This window comes from Excalfactoria chinensis, chromosome 28 (genome assembly GCF_039878825.1).
Source record: "Excalfactoria chinensis isolate bCotChi1 chromosome 28, bCotChi1.hap2, whole genome shotgun sequence".
Classification (NCBI taxonomy): Eukaryota; Metazoa; Chordata; class Aves; order Galliformes; family Phasianidae; genus Excalfactoria; species Excalfactoria chinensis.
In genome coordinates this window covers 650,554-671,582 of record NC_092852.1, presented here as the reverse complement: position 1 = coordinate 671,582, position 21,029 = coordinate 650,554, and the positions used below count along the sequence as shown (strand labels likewise).

General features: G+C 51.2%; 2 protein-coding genes across 2 annotated transcripts; both read left to right on the top strand.

Annotated features, from left to right (window-relative positions):
- Positions 1 to 1,683: 1,683 nt before the first annotated feature.
- LOC140263247 (keratin, type II cytoskeletal 6A-like) lies at positions 1,684 to 7,538 on the top strand. The gene is made up of 9 exons (XM_072358065.1): positions 1,684 to 2,346; positions 2,833 to 3,047; positions 4,643 to 4,703; positions 4,992 to 5,087; positions 5,252 to 5,416; positions 5,784 to 5,909; positions 6,216 to 6,436; positions 6,550 to 6,584; positions 6,690 to 7,538. Exons 1-9 carry the CDS (start codon positions 1,774 to 1,776, stop codon positions 6,992 to 6,994), a joined length of 1,797 nt encoding a protein of 598 aa, XP_072214166.1. The 5' UTR covers positions 1,684 to 1,773; the 3' UTR covers positions 6,995 to 7,538.
- Positions 7,539 to 12,258: 4,720 nt separating this feature from the next.
- On the top strand, positions 12,259 to 17,298 carry LOC140263260 (keratin, type II cytoskeletal 75-like). The gene is made up of 9 exons (XM_072358082.1): positions 12,259 to 12,823; positions 13,781 to 13,995; positions 14,553 to 14,613; positions 14,818 to 14,913; positions 15,093 to 15,257; positions 15,689 to 15,814; positions 16,053 to 16,273; positions 16,618 to 16,649; positions 16,753 to 17,298. The coding sequence occupies exons 1-9, from the start codon at positions 12,362 to 12,364 to the stop codon at positions 16,941 to 16,943; spliced, it is 1,569 nt and encodes a 522-aa protein (XP_072214183.1). The 5' UTR covers positions 12,259 to 12,361; the 3' UTR covers positions 16,944 to 17,298.
- Positions 17,299 to 21,029: the final 3,731 nt, after the last annotated feature.

Below are 21,029 nucleotides of genomic sequence, written 5' to 3'. Positions count from 1 at the left end.
TCCATCAAGAACCCGACCTCTCTGCACACATGCTGTTCTCCCAGCACCGTTTATTTCATGTCAGTTGCCACAGCAGCATTCCTGGAATTGGCATTAGGATTGGGTCCTGCTGTCATTGTGCATCACTGTGAAACAGGAGCTCCTTTAGCTACAGGATAGGTGGGTGTGGGGGTAAATTTCATGCCAAAATATGGTGTTTCCAGTGCCTTCACTCCTGAGCTGAGAGCACCCCCTCGCTACAGTCTGGCCCCACTCCTTCTGCTCACCCCAGTGCGCTCCGTGCCCATGACTCACATCGTTGGCATCACGCAACGGACGGCACGGATGAGGGTTGGGAACGCATTGAGGATCGCAATAAGGAAATAATAAAATGAAATGAAATAAAACGAAACAAAACAAACAAACAAACAAACAAACCCTTCTTGCTCAGGTTCTTTCAAGTTCCCAGACAGAGCAAACGGCAGCTGGAAACGCATCAACAGAAACAAGCCATGAGATGCCGCAGATACCCCCGAGCGACTCATTCTGGATGAAGTTCCGTACTTATTGCTCACGTAGCCAATACTTTAAAATCTCTTTGATTCAGTTTTATCTCTCTGCCGTGCATTGTTGGCTTATCTGGTACACGGATGGCAGCTGGGCTGGGTCTGCCTTGCAGATGGGTTTGGGTGGGTGGGTGGCTGGGGGATGTGCAACTCATCCTTTTGGGGGCATGAGAAGAGGTCCCACCCACTGCTCCTGCACCACCCCAAAGCCCCACGGCAGGGAGGGCTCACCTGAGCTCAGGATCAAGGAGAAAACCATCCAAGATGATCTCAGCAGAGCAAGGGAGGGGATGGGAGGGAGATGGGGGAGAAGGGGGTGAGTTCCCCCTGCTGAGCACAGTGATAGTAAACAGCTTCCTAGGGAGCTTCTGAGCCCTCAGTTGGCTGGAAGGCTCAAAACAAGTCCCCAGCAGCTCTGCAGTATCACCTTTGGAAGGGTCAGTGCACTACTTAATGCAGTTTCACATTGTTTTGGAAAGGCGAGTCCCTTGCTGTCTTTGAATGCTATGACAATTGATTTCTCTGCTCCTCCTGCAATGGAGAGAGACAAGTTTTTGCTAAAACAAACATCCCACTCAGCCCCTGATCCCTCCGAGCTCTTTACCAAGAGGAGCCACAAGTACCGTGCTGGGAGAGATTCCCCTCCATCCCTCCTCCTTAACCACCCCCCCCCCCCCCCCCCCCCCCGACCCAGCTCTCCCCATGGCACAACACCCCACATCAGGCAGTCCTGGGGACATCAGCCCCTATATTTTTTGTTGCATTCAATGTGCTCAACCCCAGATTTCCCCCCCGCTTCAGTGCAGGGAAGCAGGGAAGCTTGCTCCAACGAGTGAGCTTGGCATAAGGAACAGGATCTCCTGGGGCTCTGGGAGCTTCGTGCCGCGTCCTGCTCGTGCCGATCCCGTCCAGTTCTCCATTGGTGACTCAGGGCTCTGGGGGCGGGGGGAGCTCCCTCGCTCCGTTACTTTCTTGCCTGCAAACAATGCATTTTTCAGCGCCTCGGCGTAGCCTAGGTGTGTTTGACAAGGCAAGTTGCTGCAAGGCACGTCAAGTTCTGAATCCCCGTGCCAAGTTTTCCAAGCAGATAAAAGAGGAGGCTCCCAGGCTCTCCCATCACAGGGGTTTCTGTCTCCGTTGCCCTCTGCTACTTCCCTGCCGCTCAGCTCCTCTCACCAGCTCTTTTCCCCCCCCGCTCCTGATCTCTGCCTTCCCAACTGCACGAGCCATGAGCCGGATCTCATACAGATCTTCCACCGGAGGGGGCGTGAGGGGCTTTAGCTCGGGCTCTGCTATTGTGGGAGGCGGCGGTGGCACACGGAGCAGCTTCAGCTCCGTCTCTGTCTCCAGAGTCGGAGGAGGAAGAGCTGGAGGCGGAGGAGGCTTCGGAGCCGGAGGAGGCTTCGGCAGCAGAAGTCTCTATAACATGGGAGGAAGCAAAAGAATCTCCTTCGGCGGAGGGCTGCGGAGCGGAGCTGGAGCTGGATACGGCTTTGGTGGAGGAGCCGGCTTTGGTCTGGGCTTTGGTGGAGGAGCAGGCTCTGCTTTGGGCTTAGGAGGAGCTGGTGGCGGTGCTGGTTATGGGATGGGTGGATTTGGGATGGGAGGTCCCGGATTTGGTGGTCGTGGTGGCCCCGGGTTCCCCGTTTGCCCACCCGGTGGTATCCATGAAGTGACTGTCAACCAGAGCCTGCTGGCACCTCTCAAACTGGACATCGACCCTGAGATCCAGAAGGTGCGGACACAGGAGCGGGAGCAGATCAAGACCCTCAACAACAAATTCGCCTCCTTCATCGACAAGGTGAGAGCTGGGTCTCAGCCCGGGCACATTCTCTGTTGCCTCAGGAAAGAACAGCAGCAGGAGCTTGCTTGGGATTCAGGGCTTGCCTGAACTAATCCATGCTTGGCTGAACATTAAGAATTGTCCTGTGCTCTTCGCAAGGGCAAGATTTCCAGAACCCCATTTTGCTGACATAGCAAATCCCCCCTTTGCCTAAAAAAACTGCCCTGGCACTGCATGAATCCTCCATGGGTTGTAAAGGGGCAAAGCTCTTCACAAGACACCACCGGTTTAAGCAGTTAAGGAGGGCTGAGCATCCAGCACAGAGAGAAACACATAGAACTGCAAACACAGATGCTTGGTAGCTTGATAGCTCTTGAAAATTCTCCCTAAGCTGCTCGTGCTGCTTTGGAGAACTCAGTGCCTTGAATTCCTGTGGGGAAGTCCTCATTCCACGCTCTCCCTCTTCTCCTTCTGGTGGGTTTCAGCCACGTTTTGTTTCCCCAGGTGCGGTTCCTGGAACAGCAGAACAAAGTGCTGGAGACCAAATGGAGCCTCCTGCAAGAGCAGGGCCACACGGTCACCAGGAAGTCCCTGGAGCCCCTCTTTGAGAGCTACATCAGCAACCTGAGGCGGCAGCTGGACAGCCTGATGGGGGAGAGGGGACGGCTGGACTCGGAGCTGCGGAGCATGCAAGACATGGTGGAGGACTTCAAGAACAAGTAAGAGAAAGCACTCTGTAGGTCAACAGGCATGAAAATTGATTTCAGAGGGGCTGGGCTCCTTAGTGCGTGCCTTGTGCTTGCACTGGGCTCCTCTTGCAGCAGCAACATTTGGTTACCTCTGTTCACGTTGGGTTTCTTGCACAGGGGGTCGGCGTTTAGCACGGGTCTCTCTCATTCACTATCAAGGAGCCATGGTCTGAACCCTTGGGATCCCCAAATTATCACCTGCCAATAGCAAAAAGTGTAGCTCAAGACCTCAATAGACATGAAAACAGGGATAAAATGTAGCCAGCTCCAAAAAACCCAATTTTCTGTTATAGCGAAGGAAATCCCAGGCTTTCCAAAGGGGCCCAGGTAACCCGCACGCGCTCAGCCTCTCAGCTCCAATCACGTGGAAGATGCTCAGCTCTTTTCTTTGCCAGTTGCTTCAGCTCCCCTTAAAGTGAACCTCTGGGGGAGGCCATCAACCCCATCCTGAGACAAGCACCCAGCAGAGGGGAATGAATCATGTTTGGGACGTGTCGGTGGGTGCCTGCTGGCTCTGAGAACATTTAGGTGCTTTTTTTAGGCAGGGCAGTTTGTTTTCCATTGGTGAGAACAAACCCTCCTTCATGCAACGAGATCTGGCCAACCTTAAGTTTGAGTAAAACACCCTGAAGGACGGAGACGTGGTAATATTAGAGAGCTGAGCTTGTGAATAGTCAGATTTTGGGGTTAGATCTGGCAGGATGGGCTGACACAAAGCAGCTCTTGGTATGTTGTCCTTGGGTGCATTTCAGGTCTTGGTATGAGTTAGAGCCTTCTGGAAGTGCCAGCTAATCCAACAAAGAATATTGTCTGGATCTTGGAGCTACTGTCTGGGCAAGAGAACATGTTTTATTTCAAGTCTGGAGCCGGTTCCCCACCCGCTGGTTCATTTTGACCTTGCCTGCTGTCCACCCAAGCTCCAGCTGCAGGGAAATGCTCACCAGCATTAGCTGGAGGACTGGCACAAACCTGCCTTTCAAAGCCAGCTCTTTGCCACAACAGCCCACATGCTTTGTCGGCTTTCTAGCTAAGCCCTGCCCTGATTATCTGATGAGAGGATGTTGCTCAGAGCCATAAAAACTTCCCCATAGACGTAATCTGAGGCTTACTTAATGATCTGCCCTTGCACAACCGTGGTTAAAGAATCACAGACTTCTTTTTCAGTAAATTAAATGCTGTGGTGGGTTATTCAGAGCCATTAGTGTTATTATGACATCAAATATCAAACAGTCGCATTGCTGGGTATTGCAGCCCAGCATCACTGAAAGCTTTCTCACATCTTTTGCTTTGCACAAAGGTCTCCACGAGCACCTGCTGCCACACAACCCTGCACGAGCTTGGCTCTAAGGGCAGCACTTGGGTTCTTTTGGTTTCAGCCAGGACTTTTCACACATGGAGTCCTTGCAGGCTCAGCCCTAGTGTTCATTTGCTATGCATCTGCTCTGTAAAGAAGTGGGAGTGCAGGATGAATCTGCAAGCCACAATGAGTGACGTGGGACCCATCTCTGTTCCCTGTGCTCTGTAGGGCTCTTTGCTGCTACCCAAACCCTTTCCTATCTCTGCAGGTATGAGGATGAGATCAACCGGCGCACGGGTGCTGAGAATGAGTTTGTGGTGCTCAAGAAGGTGAGCAAAGAGGGAGCAAGGGAAGGGGGAATGGAATAAAAGGGTTGAGTCCAAGCAGAGCTGCTGGGAGTTGGGGTCCTGCAGCATCACAGCAGGATCAGGCATTGGAATACAGCATTAGCACAACCAGACTTGGGTAATGGACTGATTACTGCTCCAGATACCCACAGCGAGGCTGCACTTCTGACCCATCACATCTCCCTGAATCTTAGCTTTGCCCTCTGTCCAAAAAAGGACATCCCTTTGCTGTGGGGTTTTCACTTGAAGCTTCTCTTTGCTTTTCTTTAGGATGTGGATGGTGCTTACATGAACAAAGTGGAGCTGCAGGCCAAAGCAGACGGGCTGGCAGATGAGATAAACTTCCTGAGGGCTCTGTATGAAGCGGTGAGCAGTCGGTTCCCTGCGCAGCATCCCCTGCAGCTCCGTGCCCACTAACCTTGTCCCCAAGTGCCACATCTCTGCATCTCTTGGGACACAGAGCTCTGAAGCCATCTTATGGCTGCAGAAAGCAGACAGTCACCTCAATTGCTTTCTATCATCTTCTGCAGGAGTTGTCCCAGATGCAGCAGCAAGTGTCTGACACCTCCGTGGTGCTTTCCATGGACAACAACCGCAGCCTGGACCTCAACAGCATCATCGCAGAGGTGAAGGCACAGTATGAGGACATCGCCAACCGCAGCCGGGCTGAGGCAGAGGCTTGGTACCAGAACAAGGTGGGTAACTGGGACCGCAGCTGCTGCATCATATTAGCTGAAGGGAAGAAGGACTCACAGAGGAAGGATCTCAGCGCTGCACAAGAGATTAATTAACGTTCTGTGCACATTGCAATGGGCTCCTGCATACAGATTGCCATCGCTTGCTGGTGGACCGCTGCACCAGGCAGCAGACTTTCCCTGCTGTGAAGTGAAGCTCACATATAGGTGCTCTATGCAAGACAGTAGCTGCCTTCTTGGCATAGTTTGCCAACCCTGGGCTAAGCAAGGTGCTCAGAGGTCCCTTTCAGCTTGCACCCAGACTTGGTACACACCATTCCCAGCCCCGTGGTCCCTCATCACTGCTTTTCTCCTTTCTGCCCACCAGTATGAAGAGCTGCAGGTCTCAGCTGGGCGCCACGGGGATGACCTCAGGAACACCAAGATGGAGATCTCAGAGATCAACCGGATGGTGCAGCGGCTGCGCAATGAGATTGAGAGTGTGAAGAAACAGGTAACGGAGATGCTCCTGGTTTTGGGTAGGGATGGAAGCCCATGTCCTGCATTGGCAGGCATGGCCATCTCTGTCCCCTACTGGACAAGGTTCCTTGATGTGAGGATGTGCTGTGATTGCTGCTTTCTTGCTGGGGAAGCAAGCTGAGAGCTATTGGATCATGCCAGCAAAGCAAAGAGATGCAGGTTTTGATAGCTCCACACATCCCAGTGCTACGCTGGAGCCACCCAATAGCACCTACAGTACCACAGGACTGCAGATTTGGGTAGCCCAAGTTCAACAGCTGTCTGCTTCCCTCTGTGTTAGTGTGCCAGCCTCCAAGCAGCCATTGCTGAGGCGGAGGAACGTGGGGAGATGGCCCTGAAAGATGCCAAATCCAAACTGGCCGAACTGGAGGATGCCCTGCAGAAAGCCAAGGCAGACCTGGCCCGGCAGCTGCGCGAGTACCAGGAGCTGATGAACGTCAAGCTGGCCCTGGACATCGAGATTGCCACCTACAGGAAGCTGCTGGAGGGCGAGGAGAGCAGGTGGGTGCAGAATCCCTGCAGAAATAAGGTTTGTAGCTGCCCCCCCAGTGAGATGCTCCCAGGTACCACTGCATCTTGCCTGCCTTACCTCCTCTTTTCCCCTTCCCCACCAGGCTCGCTGGAGAGGGCGTTGGAGCTGTGAGTGTGTGTAAGTATCTCCCCCTCTCCCACTCCTCTTTGGTGGGATTGGTCCCTCCACTCCGGGGACCTGCAAGACTCTGAGTTGGGGTGACCCATCCCTGTTCCCTTGCAGCTGTAGTGAGCAGCTCCAGCGGGATGGGCTACGGCGGCGGCATGGGAGGAGGTCTCAGCATGGGTGGAGGCCTCGGCATGGGCAGCGGTCTTGGCATGGGCAGTGGTCTCAGCATGGGAGGAGGAGGCAGCTACACCATGAGCAGCAGCGTCGGCGCTGGAGGATTCGGGGGTGGAAGTGGAAGCTACAGCTATGGTGGAGGCAGCAACTTCAGCTCCAGCAGCAGCCGAGGGGTCAGCTCCAGCACGGGGGGCAGCGTGCGGATCGTTTCCAAGACCACCACCAGCAAAAAGACCGTCAGATAAGGATGGTTCCGGCCAATGGCGTCTTTCCTGCCTTCCAAAAGCAACGTGCTGCCTTACCAATCAGTGCTGTACATAACTGCGCTGCGCCCTCTCCTCCCTCCGTCCTTCACCAGCATCTCTCAGGGTATTGGGGGGAGACCAGGACCCCACCGTGAGAATCTGGAGCACCTTTGACCAAAGCACAGGTTGTAGCAGGTCACCAATGGGGCCTTGGGAGCTGGCATGATCCCCAACACCAGCCCTCCTTCAGTCTTCCCCATGAGGTCATGCATTTAAAGCAAAGCATTTTCAAGCACTTTGCTGAACAGGGGGGAATCCACACGCATTCCTTTCATTCACCACACAAGTAAGGGGACAGCCCTGTGAAACCTCAGCCCCATGTCCTCAGCAAGGACAGGAGCCCCAAGAGGCTCTGCGAGCCCCTACTCACATCACGTTACAACCTCCAACCTTTCAGCTGCAATTAAAAGCCCTTTCTATTCTCTCAGGAACCCAGGGAAAAGGTTATTGCTTCTCTGTGTACAACAATTGCCACTGATCTCCAACTTCTTGCCCCCTTGGCTATAACCTCTTCATTTCCTACCATACTGTATTGTCCAATAAAGAGCATCTGTCATTTTTAAAAACTACTGGTTTTTGGCTTTATTCTCTGCTGGGAATTGGTTTGGAGACAAGAAGGCTCCGCGGAAGCAGATATCACTGCAGCCTTCCAGTACTTCTATGGAGCTCGTAAAGAGGAGAAAAGCAACTTTACGCAATGGCAGACAGTGATAGGACAGTGTGGGCACCCCATCCCCAGAGGAACTCATGGCCCTGAGTGGCTGATGGGGGTGGGAGCAGCCCATAGAGGTTTCGGAGACCTCAGGGAGCAGGTTTGGGATGGGATCCCACCACTTAATGACCATCAGTCTGGGTAACAGCAGCAATGGGTGCAAACTGGGAACCCAGCAGAAAGCTCTGATTGCTGAAGCATGAAGGAGGGGAGCAGAGAAGGGCCCGCAGCCCTTTTAGGGGATGCCCTAAGGGTGAGCATCCCACTCCTTCCCAGTATCCACCCACCATCCCACATCCCCTACCAGCTCCTACCACGGGTACCTCAAAGGAGGGAGAGGAGAAGGAGCATCCCCACTGCCAAAAAGCCAGAGGTGTTGCAGGCGCCTGACACCCCAACCTGCTGTCTCCAGTAGGTGGGGGCCCAGAGCAAGGGAAAGGCACAGAGCTGGCTGCCAGGCTGGAAGCCTTGGTCCTACCATGCAGGGTCCCCTCCAGACAAGGTTTTTACCCGAGAAAATTATTATTATTTTTTTTTAATTCACAAATGCATGCGGCCTGGAAATGAAGCAAGACACAAAATGGCTTCAGGGAAGGTGACAGAGGACTCAGTAAATCCAGCAGAGGAACAACACCACTGCTACCATTCATGAGGATCACTCAACTGTTCAGAGAGCAAAATCCTGCTCAAAAACACCTTCAGATGCACTTTCCAGACCGTGTGGATAATACCTGTTGATTTTACCTGCTCAGAGAATAGTGTTGTTTGTTTTAATTGGGAGAAATTAAACTTCGCACGAGCGTTGCAAGAAACCCTGAGCTGGAAAGGGGTGCTGGTGTAGGATGGAGCTCAGTGCCACGTGCAGGCTTAGAGCTAACCTGAAATCATGAGGTATCCAGCAACTTCACTTTCACTGCAGCTTTACAATGAGAGAAGATTCACCCCAAGGCCATGAGAAAGGAGATTACAGAATCATGTAATCATAGGGTGGTTGGATTGGAAGGGTGCTTACAGGCTGTAGGACAGTAGGTTGGTTGGGTTGGAAGGGTACTTACAGACCATAGGATGATTGGGTTTGAAGGGTCCTTACATGCCATAGAACCATAGGATGGTTGAGTTGGAAGGGACCTTTATGATCATAGATGGCATCACAGCATGGCTTGGGTTAGAAGGGTCACAGCACAATTCAGGGCATTAAAGGCACTCAGAAGGTGCTAGAGAACAGTTTGGGGGTATTTAGGATTATTTGGGTAACTCCATGCAAGCAACCATGTGAACACAGAGCAGGATAAGGATTTAAACCCACTCAAGGTCAGAGGCTCTTTTGGGATGCAACAAGCCATGGGCTGAAATGAGACCTCCCCGATCTGCAACAACAGCAATAATAAAAGCAAAATTATTCCAGAAGCCTGAGCTGCACCGGTGCCTCTGCACTAACACAAAAACCAATTATCTGGAGAAAGCTGGTCACACCTACACTTCAAAGTCCTGCAACTACTTCCAGCTGACTGGCCTCCAGATACTGCTGGGAACAGGCTCAAAGGACTGCAACGCCCAGCACGGGGCAACACCTATGGGAACGCTCTGGAGCAGCTCATCCCAATTCATTCCTTGGGGAAATGAGATTCAGGGAGGTGAATCCCAGCTCCCTCTCTGCTCCTGGAGGTCCCATCCATGCCATGCAGTGACCGTGGGGTGCAGCGTGGAGAAAGCTCAGGGTGACCACTGGGACTATGTTGGCTTGGGATGATATGGTAAATTACAACCCAAATGAACAGGGTTTGAATTTAGGTTAGCAGCCCAAGTTTAACCCAAAGGCTTTAATTTAAGCAATTAACGTAAATTATAGCCTTGACTTTACTGATAATTAAACTGAGATCAGGTAGTGAACCAACACGAGTCAGTAGGACACGCTCTTATTTTATGAACATCTGTTTTTGCAAAGAAATCACACCAAGCCATTGCTAAAAGGTTCCAGCCTTGCCTGAGAACAGACATCCATCATGAAACGAAGGCTCCCATGGTGGGTGCATCCATGGAAGCATCTCATGGTGGATGCTGGAGAAGGGAAGGGGTTGCTGGCAAGTTGTTGAAGCTGGGGGGAGGTAGAAAAGGCTCCAGAGCTGCATCACAGGGCTCTCAGCCCCAGCACAGCTCCACGGTCTATTCAGGAGGAAGAAGCAGAGCAGCTCCAGCATTACTCTCTGCCAGAGAAGTCTGTATCAAGGTGAGCTATCTGCATTGGAGCAGCAAATTCATCCACATGCCCAGAGCTGCAGGGCACAGGGGAGACACTCCCCCGGGAGCTACCTGGAAACCCAATGTTTCATCAACAGGGCAGGGTGGGGGCCCACTGCCATCACCCATACCCCAGACCTGTAGCTGCAGCTCCTGGTGCTCCCAGTTCTGCCTTTTGTAATTACCTCTCAAATTCCTTCCAGATGAGTGACAACCGCATCACCTCCACCCTAGTGCAAATGTGAAATGGAAAGAAATTAATTTCTTTTTATTTGGTTGGAGGAGCTGTATTATTACTGTTATTAACAGTGGACTCCAACGCGGTTGGCGTATTCTTTTGGCTAAAAAAGGTGAGTTTCATATGTAAAACGGAGCCTGAGGGGGGAAAGGAAAGCACTGACTCATCACACTTGTTGGTAACCAAGGGTGGGATTCAGGTTCTGCGCACCCTGAGTCAGCTCTTTGGTGCTGCAGGGGTGCAGAGGACGGGGAATCCCTTTGGTGCTGATGCCCTCCTGAGCTGCACAGCAGCTTTCAGGTGGAGCTATAGGGGATGGAGGGCACCCCAGGGAGCAATGCCCAAAGCATCACAGGGCTTTGGGTGTGCAAAAGTGCACACCTTGTGAACTGGGACCTCTGCAGTGTGAAAGCTGCAGCATCTCAGTGAAGGCTCAGCCCTGGAACAGCTACCAAAATAAACCAAGGATTGCTGCTCCAGAAACACGAGATGAAGCTGTTCGGGGGGATGCTTTTGCAAAGTCACCCTCTCGTGTAAATTAACATATTTTGTTGACATTGACGTATGAGTCATCTTTTCCAGACCTACCTGAAACCGAGAGGGCCAGATGCTCTTCCCATCCCTCAAAATTGAGGCTTTTTCATGTTTTCTGTTTGACTCGTTACTTGAACTGCCTGGGATGCTCATGCAAAGCAAATGGTCGCACTGGCACAAGGACGGGCCCGGGTTATCTTTGTGCCCACGTTGCTGAGGATTTGGGCAAGAGATCCTGCGAAGCACTTTTCTCATGGATTCGGGTTGATAGGATCCCACTTTCAGAGAGAACTGATTAAATCTTTGGGAAATGACATCATGTTTATAGACGGGGAGCTGGGAGCAGCCCTGGAGCACCCTATTTCCATAGAGCCAGTGGATTCGGAGCAGCTCCATTCCCACAGTCCTTCCTCCTCCTTTTTTTCTGTTTGTTTCATTGTTTTTGTTTCCATCCTCCTAAATGCCAGAGTTGAAAGCCTGGAAGCGCAGCAGTGACAGAACTCAATGGCAGCTGTGAATAGAGCTGTCAGAGTCCAGGTGTGAACAAGAGACTGTGGCAAAATGTTCTATTTTCATCCTTTCCTCTCTCTCTCTCTCTATGTATTAAGGAGTCACAGAAAAATATGTCCACTGGAGCAAGATTTTCAGAAGACACCAGCTCAAGAAACTGAGCCCATATGGATATAAAATAGAAGTATTTGTATAGATGTACTGCAGAAGGGGACCACGGAGATCTGGGTCAGATGTGAGAGGGAAATTCTTCACCCACAGGGTGGTGAGACCCTATCATTGCTGCCCAGAGAAGCATAAGTGCACCTTGGGCTACTCAAGGCCATAAATGGACCCTGGGCAGCTGATGGAGGGATGGGACCAGCCCAAGAGCAAGGAGTGGGGCTGGGGAGGCTTTGAGGTCCCTTCTTGCCCCATCCACACTATGATTCCATGCTCCTCTGGACTTGAAGGACCCTTCCAACCCAAACCACCTGAGGATCCTGTGATACATACCACAAAATCCCAGGCTAAAGCAACATGCAATGCTCTACAGGACTGCACAAGGCTACCACGCCGACACATTGCTTCCCCTCAAACACCAGGGACTGCAATGTCTGAAAGTCCCATTCACAGAGATGGGCTGAGGAGAGCAGTCCCATGGACTGAAGATCCCAAGAGCTGAGTGACAGCCGCTCCAAACGGTGTTTCCCTCCCGTGCCCAGGCTGACTCACTGCAGCTCCCAACCTCTTTGATATGGTGTGGAGTCCGCCCGTCTACAAAGAGAGCAGAAGGCGACAGTTATTCCCAAACAATACCACTGTTGCTCAGAACTTGGCTGTATTATTTCAGAAGGGCGTGTGTGCGGAGTGAGTTCTCTCTCCAGAATGCTGTTGGACATGCCAAGCCTAATTAATCAGAAAGACGATCCACCTCATCAAACCCATCCCAGTCTCATAAATGCATAAAAGGGCTCTCCCGAGCCCGTGCGGAGCACAGGTTCATCTTTCTTCTTTCCCTCCCACTCCTTGCTCCAGGCCAGCACCTCTACTGCTTCCCTCGTGCCGTAGCATCCACCCCATCCCAAAACCAGCCATGTCTCGCCAGTCCACCGTCAGGATCCAGAGGGGGAGAAGCGGCTTCAGTGCTGCATCGGCCATCGTGCCCGGCACGTGCCGCACCAGCTTCAGCTCACGCTCCGTCACCCGTGTTGGGGGCTGCAATGCTGGCAGTGGCTTTGCAAGGGTTGGAGGTGGCTTTGGAAGCAGAAGCCTCTACAATTTCGGTGGATGCAAGAGGATCTCTGCAGCTGGAAGGGGTGGGGGCTTCTATGGCCCCGCAGGGTTTGGTGGAGGTGCTGGGAGCATGCTGGGCTATGGATATGGGGCATTTGGAGGCCCTGGGTTCCCTGCTGGTGGCATCCAGGAGGTCTCCATCAACCAGAGCCTTCTGAAGCCCCTCAACCTGGAGATCGACCCCAGCATCCAGAGGATCCGAAAGGAGGAGAAGGAGCAGATCAAAACCCTCAACAACAAATTTGCCTCCTTCATCGACAAGGTGAGACATGAGCTTCCCTGCCCTCGTGTTTTGATGGGGATTCTTATTGCATGGTGAGCACGTGAGCTGAGCAAAAAGGAATGGTGATCAGGAATGGGACTGGAAGATTCTTCTCTCCCTGCAACTCCAGGCAGTGGTACCTGCTGTGCAGTGGTTGCTATGAGTGCATCACCCAGCATCTGAGGTTCTCATTTGCTGCTTGGCATCTCATAGGCAAATGGAGAGAGAAAACTCAGTGGCAATTCCACCCCTCTGCAGGTGCTGGGCTCTCTCCATTGAGCACTGCAGGAGAACAGGTGTTGGTTGATTAAAGCAAGATGTGAGAAATCCCTCCGAAGTGGATGAGCACAAACAGGCACTAGGGAGATTTAAGCCTCTCAGTGCTTGGGTTCTTTTCAAAGGCATTTAAAGCTCACAGTGAAACAGTTCCAGCACGTTGGGACTGTTTGCTCTAAATAGCAAAATCTGATCGGACACATTCTGTCCACTTCATTTCCTCGTTAAGCATATTAGGTGCACAAGAGCACCTGCTTGATTTCTCTCCTGGTTGAGCAGCTCCTCTTGCTTCCAAGCAGAATGCTGCATTATTCTGCATTATTTCAGAGGGTTTTGCAAAGAGGAAGAGCAGTGCTGTAAGGAGGGGGAACTGGCACTTTTCTTAATAGGAGTTCCAATCCTGTTTACCCCTCATCTGACTTTCAACATGACGTTTGCATCTTGCACACTTATTCAAAGGGAAGAAGGGGAAAGGAAGTTAGTTTAAGTGCTTGTTTGCAACACTGAACAGGGAAATGGCAATCAAATAGCAAATTCCTGCTTCTATCAGAGGTAAATTTATCTGTGAAAACCAGCTGAAAAAGGTACTGCACCCCCTCTCGGCTACTGGGACCCCACAAGTGCAAAGGAAGTTCACCCCAATCTCTGCCTTTCCTACCTTCAGCATATTTCTTCTTGCAGGTCCGATTCCTCGAGCAACAAAACAAAGTGCTGGAAACCAAATGGAGCCTGCTGCAGGAGCAGGGGATGAAAACGGTCCGGAACAACCTGGAGCCACTCTTTGAGACATACATCAACAACCTGAGGATGCAGCTGAACAACCTACTGAGCGACAAGGGGAGGCTGGAGGGAGAGCTTGTCAACACACAGTACTTGGTTGAGGACTTCAAGAAGAAGTAAGTCCACGGGAGGTGCTCTGCCCACCTGATGGGTGCAGCTTCCCCCATCCTTCCACCATTTAAGGGTCCAGCACTGGGACATGGGAACCCCAAGAGTGAGGGAATTCCCGACAGCGAAGGCTGTGCCACTTTCTCAAGATAAACGGTAACGGAGTAACAGATCCAAATGCACAAATATTCAGGGAATAATTTAGAATACGATCAAAGGCTTATTAACTAAATTACCGAGTGCTGAGAAAAAAAAAATTACACGGTAGGTCTGCAAGTTTCGAGGCAGCATGCTTAATTTGCTTAAGAGAGGCTGAAGGGGAATGAGTAACGGCCAGAAAGAGGAGAAAAGGAATAGCAGAGATGCTTTCACTTTTTTCTTTTTCTTAATGTGCTTGTTTTAACTAGTTCAGCCTAGGAACTCGCTCATGGTCTCTTATTCAGATGCAGTGTAGGAGAAAAGAACATTGTATGCAAACTGCTATTAAGGAAGTTCATTCCAGCAAAATATAATCACCTCCGTCTGCTACCTGCCTAAACAATTCTCCCTCTGCCTCCTCCATTAGATACGAGGATGAAATCAACAGGCGCACCATTGCAGAGAATGAGTTTGTGACGCTTAAGAAGGTGAGAGCGCATTGCGGCTCATCAGCTCATGGCTTTTTGCAGATCTCCTTCCACTCTCCATCCACAAACCCACCTGTACTTGATGCCCTCACGACTTCTTCCCTGTCTTCTTCATGGCTTCTTCCCTGCTCTGTTACCACAGAGATATGTGCATCCCCATGAACAAGGCATGAAAACTCACTGCCCACTTCTCTCATCCTCCAGGACGTGGATGCTTCTTACATGAACAAGGTTGAGCTACAAGCCAAGGCAGATGCATTGACTGAGGAAATCAATTTCTTGAGAGCCCTCTACGAAGCCGTGAGTACCATCACCCACCCCCCTCCAAAAACACTTAATTCCTCCCCCCAGGAGATGCTGAACTCTTCACTCTTTAGAACTGTGCAGATAATGATCTGCAGCCTCTCCCAGCTCAGCGCACTCATCCTTAGGGATGAGGAGGCACCGCTGAGTGCGAGCTCACCCCGTTCCCATTGCAGGAGCTGTCCCAGATGCAGACCCAGATCTCCGACACCTCCGTGGTGCTGACAATGGACAACAACCGCAACCTGAACCTGGACAGCATCATTGCCGAGGTGAAGGCACAGTATGAAGACATCGCCAACCGCAGCCGGGCTGAAGCTGAGTCCTGGTACCAAACCAAGGTGAAAGAGCTGGGGGTTTCCGTGCTTCTGTCTTCATGTCTTGTCTTGAATAGAGAAGGGCTGACTCTCCCAGGAAAACCTTCTCCTATGGAGAAAGGGCAAGGGAGTGGGGAGGTTCAGCCTGGAGACGGGAAGGTTTTGGAGAGAGCTTAGAAACAGGAGGGAGAGCTGTGGGTACCCTATCCCTGGATGTGCACAGATCTAGGCTGGATGAGGCCCTGGGCTGTTGATGGAGGAGTGGGACCAGCCCAGGGCAAGCAGTGGGGCTGGGGGGGCTATAAAGACCCTTCCAACCCAACCATCCTATGATTCCATTATCTTGAAGGTCCCTTCCAAAACAGCCATCCCATGGTTCCCTGATATGATACTCACACACTGCTTCACTCTACAACACTGGATTCTGCCCTGACCTCTGTTCCTCTCCCTGGCAGTACGAAGAGCTGCAGGCTACTGCAGGCAGGCACGGGGATGACCTCCGCAGCACCAAGCAGGAGATCTCTGAGCTCAACCGGCACGTCCAGCGGCTGCGGGCTGAGATTGACAGCGTGAAGAAACAGGTACAGGGCAGGAAAATCCATGCTTTTAACCACTTTATCCCCCACATTGGAAGAAAGGAAGGAAAACATCAGAGGCGATGTAAGCAAGTTCTGCTAAGCTGGACCCTTCATCTGTCAAAAACAGAAAACTCATTAAAATTGGTGAAATTGGTGATGGTGGAATGAGACCTCGTGATTTTAGGGTAGAAAAGGAACAAGCCAAGGGGGGGGAATGTGACTGCGAGTTTCTCTCCCCTAGTGTGCAAACCTGAAAGCAGCCATCGCAGATGCTGAGGAGCGCGGGGAGATCGCCCTGAAGGATGCCAAAGCTAAACTGGCTGAGCTGGAGGATGCCCTGCAGCAGGCAAAGGCAGACCTGGCCCGGCAGCTGCGCGAGTACCAGGAGCTGATGAACGTCAAGCTGGCCCTGGACATTGAGATTGCGACCTACAGGAAGCTGCTGGAGGGCGAGGAGTGCAGGTGGGTGCAGAATCCCTGCAGAAATATCAGCAAATATCACTTTTCCCTGTGTGATGCTTCCTGGAGATGGACACATTCCATTGGGTCCAAAGAGCTGGAGCACAAAGTGATATAAAATGAGGGAGGAGGCGAGGGGTATTTTAAAACATGGGTGGGATGGTCCCTTCCGAAGTACACACGTTGATTGGGGTATACAGGGGAGGTTGGGTGATGGAATGATATTGTGAGGAGCATCCATGGACTATACCAAATACTTACAGGAGTTCTATGAAATAGCCCATGTATTTTCCCCTGCTGTCTTCTGAATCCTTGTCTTCTTACGTTGCTGTTCTCTCCCCATACAGGCTGGCTGGAGACGGTGTCCCAGTGAATATCTGTAAGTCTCTAAAATCTATTGAATTACCTCGGCTGAGACTTTTTATGCCTCTGCACTGAGAATCCAATGTTTGGAGCCTTATTGCTCTTCAATCTCTTTGCAGCCGTGACCAGAACCACTGTTGGATCGGGATATGGAGGAGGAAGCAACCTCAGCGTGGGGGGTGGCATGTGCAGCATGGGGAACAACTACAGCTGCAGTGGGCCTGGGGGGAGCAGTGCCCTGGGTGGGGGCAGCAGCTCCAGCATGAAGTTCTTCTCTTCCTCCTCCTCCCGGAGAAGTTACAGGAGCTAAAGCTCTCCCTCCCTCACCAGAAAACACCACGACACGGGTCCTTCACCAAAGCATAATCAGGGGAAGCAGAAGAGGAGCCACCTGAACCTGGTGTCCTGTGGCACAGGTGCCTCATTGGGAACCTCCTCTCTCGCACACACGCAGGGCTCCTCCGTGGAACGAGAATCCCTCTGTTTTAAATCTGCAGCTCTCTTGTTACTGCTCAGCTTTTTGGTTTTTTGTTGTTTTATTGGTTTTTTTTGTTTTTTTTTTTTTTTTTTCTTTTCCAGCCAGATTTTGTATATAAAACACATCCCATGACTGTTTGTCTCTCTTCACTTTCTGGTGTTTGTCTAATAAAAATGCACATGTAATTTATTCTATTGCGTGGAGCTTTTAATTAAAGGCATAGAACAACAAATGCAAATGCAGATAACGAGCACTTCTCATGGGGCCCTGCCCAGTTCAAGGCTCAGGTTTTTGCTCCCTGTTCATGTGTCTCCTGAATCTCCCCATGAGCAGCCAAATAAAGGCACAGTGCAGCAGCAAGGGGAGGGTGCCATGGGTTGCAATGAGTTGCTTCTCCCTGCTGAGCAAGGAAAACCCCCAGAAGCAAAACTCAGGGCAGGCCAAGGCAAGAGCAAGGCACAGGGGAAAAGGTCTGGGATTCATTTAGCGTGCAGCTTGCAGCCAGCACAACAGCTCCCAGGGGGCACAAAGGGCTGTGCCAGGCGTGTGATGTACCTGGATGAACTTAGAACAATAGGGAACTAATTAGCAGGGGAGTCAGCACAACCACCCGACCTGTCCAAGGATATAAGCCCATCTCAAAACTCAACAAAAAAAATAGCGAGTCTTCAAGATCCACTGTTTCTTCATGTTCCTAGAGTGCATCGGAGACAAGATCTTGTTTTGAGGAGGTGGAGGAGAATCAGGGGAGGTGCAGCAATCTTACATGTGGTGCCGTGACTAATCGGGAGAAATTAATAGAGAAGTGAAAGCAGAGCATTATCTGAAAGCTCCAAAGTAGTGACACTTGCTGGAAGATGAGTGGGAAAGACACAGGACTGAGAAAAGTCCCCATTGCCTTTGCATGTAAGGGCAGGAAATGGGTAGAGCCACTGTCTCGGGAAAATACTCAAAGAGGTGGATTCAGAGAGGAGAAAAGGCAGTGCCTGAGTGGCAGAACAGACTTAGGTTTTCCTTCAACATCGGCAGTTTCCCATGTTTTTCTGCGATGCTCTGAACTCCTTCTGCTCCTCTTCATACCCCATAGGGTGAGTTGCTAGCAGAGTTACAGCTCTGCTGCATCTCAGTGCCCCTCCTCCTCCATCTCCCCCTGCTGAGGGCTCCTGGGACCCCCTACCCAGCATCCTGGCCCGTGCTGTGGGCTGCATCCCCAGCCACCAGGACACAGCAGCACACGTAGCCACGGGCACAGCAGGCGGTGCCATCCGTTGCATCACACCTGGGTCATAGCATTGAGATTACAAAGCTCTTCACAGAGCATGGGAAAGGCTGAGGTCAGAATTCCTTCTCCCCGGGTGTTGCTTTTTAACAAGATAGCAAGAATGAAGCAAAGTTTCTCTTCACACAACGTGCAGCCGTCCTGCTGCAGAGCAGGGTCGGGTCTCCATGCACAAACACAGGTGTAGAGATGAAGTGGGGATGCTCTCCTGCAGGACAGCCCTCATTAACACTGGCACAGCCCAGAACACTGAATCTGCAATGTGTAGAGGGAACTGTGCCTCCAAATACCCATCACTGAGTGCTGCCTGTGATGGAGCTCTGCAGGTGGTCAAGACCAGTGCCTGAAAACACCAAAGCCCAGGGAAGGATGACTCAAGGACAGTGATGTGCCAATGGTAATTCCCAGGCTGTGGATTTCCAACTCCTCCACGAGAGAAAGGGAGCAATTAAGTCCTTTTTGATCATGGAATCATAGAACCATTTGAGTTGGAAGGGACCTTTAAAGGCCATCCAGCCCAGCTCCCCTGCAATGAACAGGGACATCCACAGACTGATGAAATACACACCAGCTGCTTGACTCTTGCACTTGCTGATAATCCAAAGTAAAGAGCAAAACTCTCTGTGGGTGCTGGTCCAGCCTGCAGGAGGTTTACAAGGGGGAATCAGCAATGAATCCAAGCCAATCAGCTCCTCTTACAGCCATCACCTCCATAAGTGTAACTAACAATAGGAGGCACCAGCAACAAAAGCATCATCACTCCAGGTGCTGTTTGTACCACTGTACAGTGCTGAGAGCAGGAAGAGCTCCAGTATCAAAGCTGCATTCTCTATAACCTCCTGCAGGTCAGAACACTAAAGAAAAAAAAACAAAAAATGGGAGCCACTGCATGTTCACCCCCCCCACACACACTTCTTCCTCTTTCACCACTCACTCAAGCAATCCACTCCAATCCTGCTCCAGCCAATTAGCACTGTTTTGTTTAACCGAGCTCAAAACATCTCGATGGGTTTTCTTGGAGTCCAACATCATGCTCTGCTGCTTTGTCCCATTGAACATTGATCTGAAGCTTCATTCAGGGATGCCTCTCCTTCTGGGATGGCTACCTTGCACGGCCACCTATCTCTTACAACACTTCCCCTCAAATTTCTGTCCAAAAGTGCTGTTCAGTTGCATCCAGTGTTACTTGTCCCGTTAAGATGAGAAAGCATTTCCCAAAAGGAGAAGGAAAAGATGGCATTTAGAAGATATAGAGGGAAGAGATGCACACAGAGCCATGAAATGCTGCCAGAGCCCAAACTGGAGCAAGGTGACCTGGCACAGGAGGATGAAGGACACCGCGGAACCACCAGATTTGCTCCATCCTCTCATGCACCATCCCTGGAAAGTCTTTGAGGGCCCTGGAGCCGAAGAGTCCAGTGAGGCTACTAATTTGGGCTTGCAACCAACCACTGAACAAGGAAGGGGAAAAACGCAGTAAACAAAACCCAGCCATTAGCTTGGAACTTCCACCCTGCCCCTAGAAAGCATGCTGCCCTCCCACACGGCGACGCGGGCTCCAATGCCATTCCCATCTCTTCAAGCCATGGACACACACACATGTGAATAGCAAAGGTGGGAGGAATGAAGCTTCAACGCTGCAATGAGGGCACTCGCCCAGCGTGGGAGGCAAAGGAGTGAGCCCCAAGCAAGGAAGGAGTCTTAGAGCTGAGGTTTTTTTTCAGAGGATTTGTCCAATTCAGAACGCTCACAACACCCACCGTGTTCCAAACAAGGTCTCTATTTTAACTAATACCCCACAAAACAAGTTATGATTGAAAACACTCCCAACCAGCAACGTGATGATGTTTGCTAGGCACTCAAAGATGTTGCCTCTCCATAGGCAAAGCCAACAAAACTCGGTTGTCTATCACTCACCTGCACACAAGGCTTTGTTTGCTAACTCTCAATGAATTCGTATTTATTACTGATGTCATTTCTTAAACATCTGGTTGTATCATAGACTCATTCGGGTTGGAAAAGACCTCCAAAGACCTCCCAGTTCAGCCTCAACCCATCCCACCATGCCCACTGACCACGTTCCCAAGTGTCACATCTCTATGGTTCTTGAGCCCCTCCAGGGATGGTGACCCCACCACCTCCTCGGCCAGCCTGTGCCAATGCGTCACCACTCTCTCAGAGAAGAAATCATTCCTAATATCCAGCCACGTTCTCCTTCAGAGCTCTTACTTGCAAGCTGAGGTAGGAGCAACACGTAAAGCTAAGGAAGCACTTTGATGAGTGAGAACTTGATGTCTTCATCCAACCCGTAACAAGGCAAAAATTTTGTACATTCCTGCAAACAAGGAGCACCAGCACAAGCCCTGATTTTCACTGTGATTACACAAGACTCCACTATGACCCCAGTGACTTAACAGCAGTCTTCCATTGCGTTATGGGACAAATCTGCTTTCTCCATTGGTTACCACAGCGTATGCTAAGCAGCTCCTACTCTGCATTGTAAACATCTTGTGGAAGTTTCATGCAGCCTCGCCCCATTTTCCACACAAATAAAAGGAAGAAGGTGCTGCACTGGAGGCAGAGGGAACTGCACCGGGGCTCAGCACACCACCTGCACCCAGCCCTCCCCAGCAGCAGCC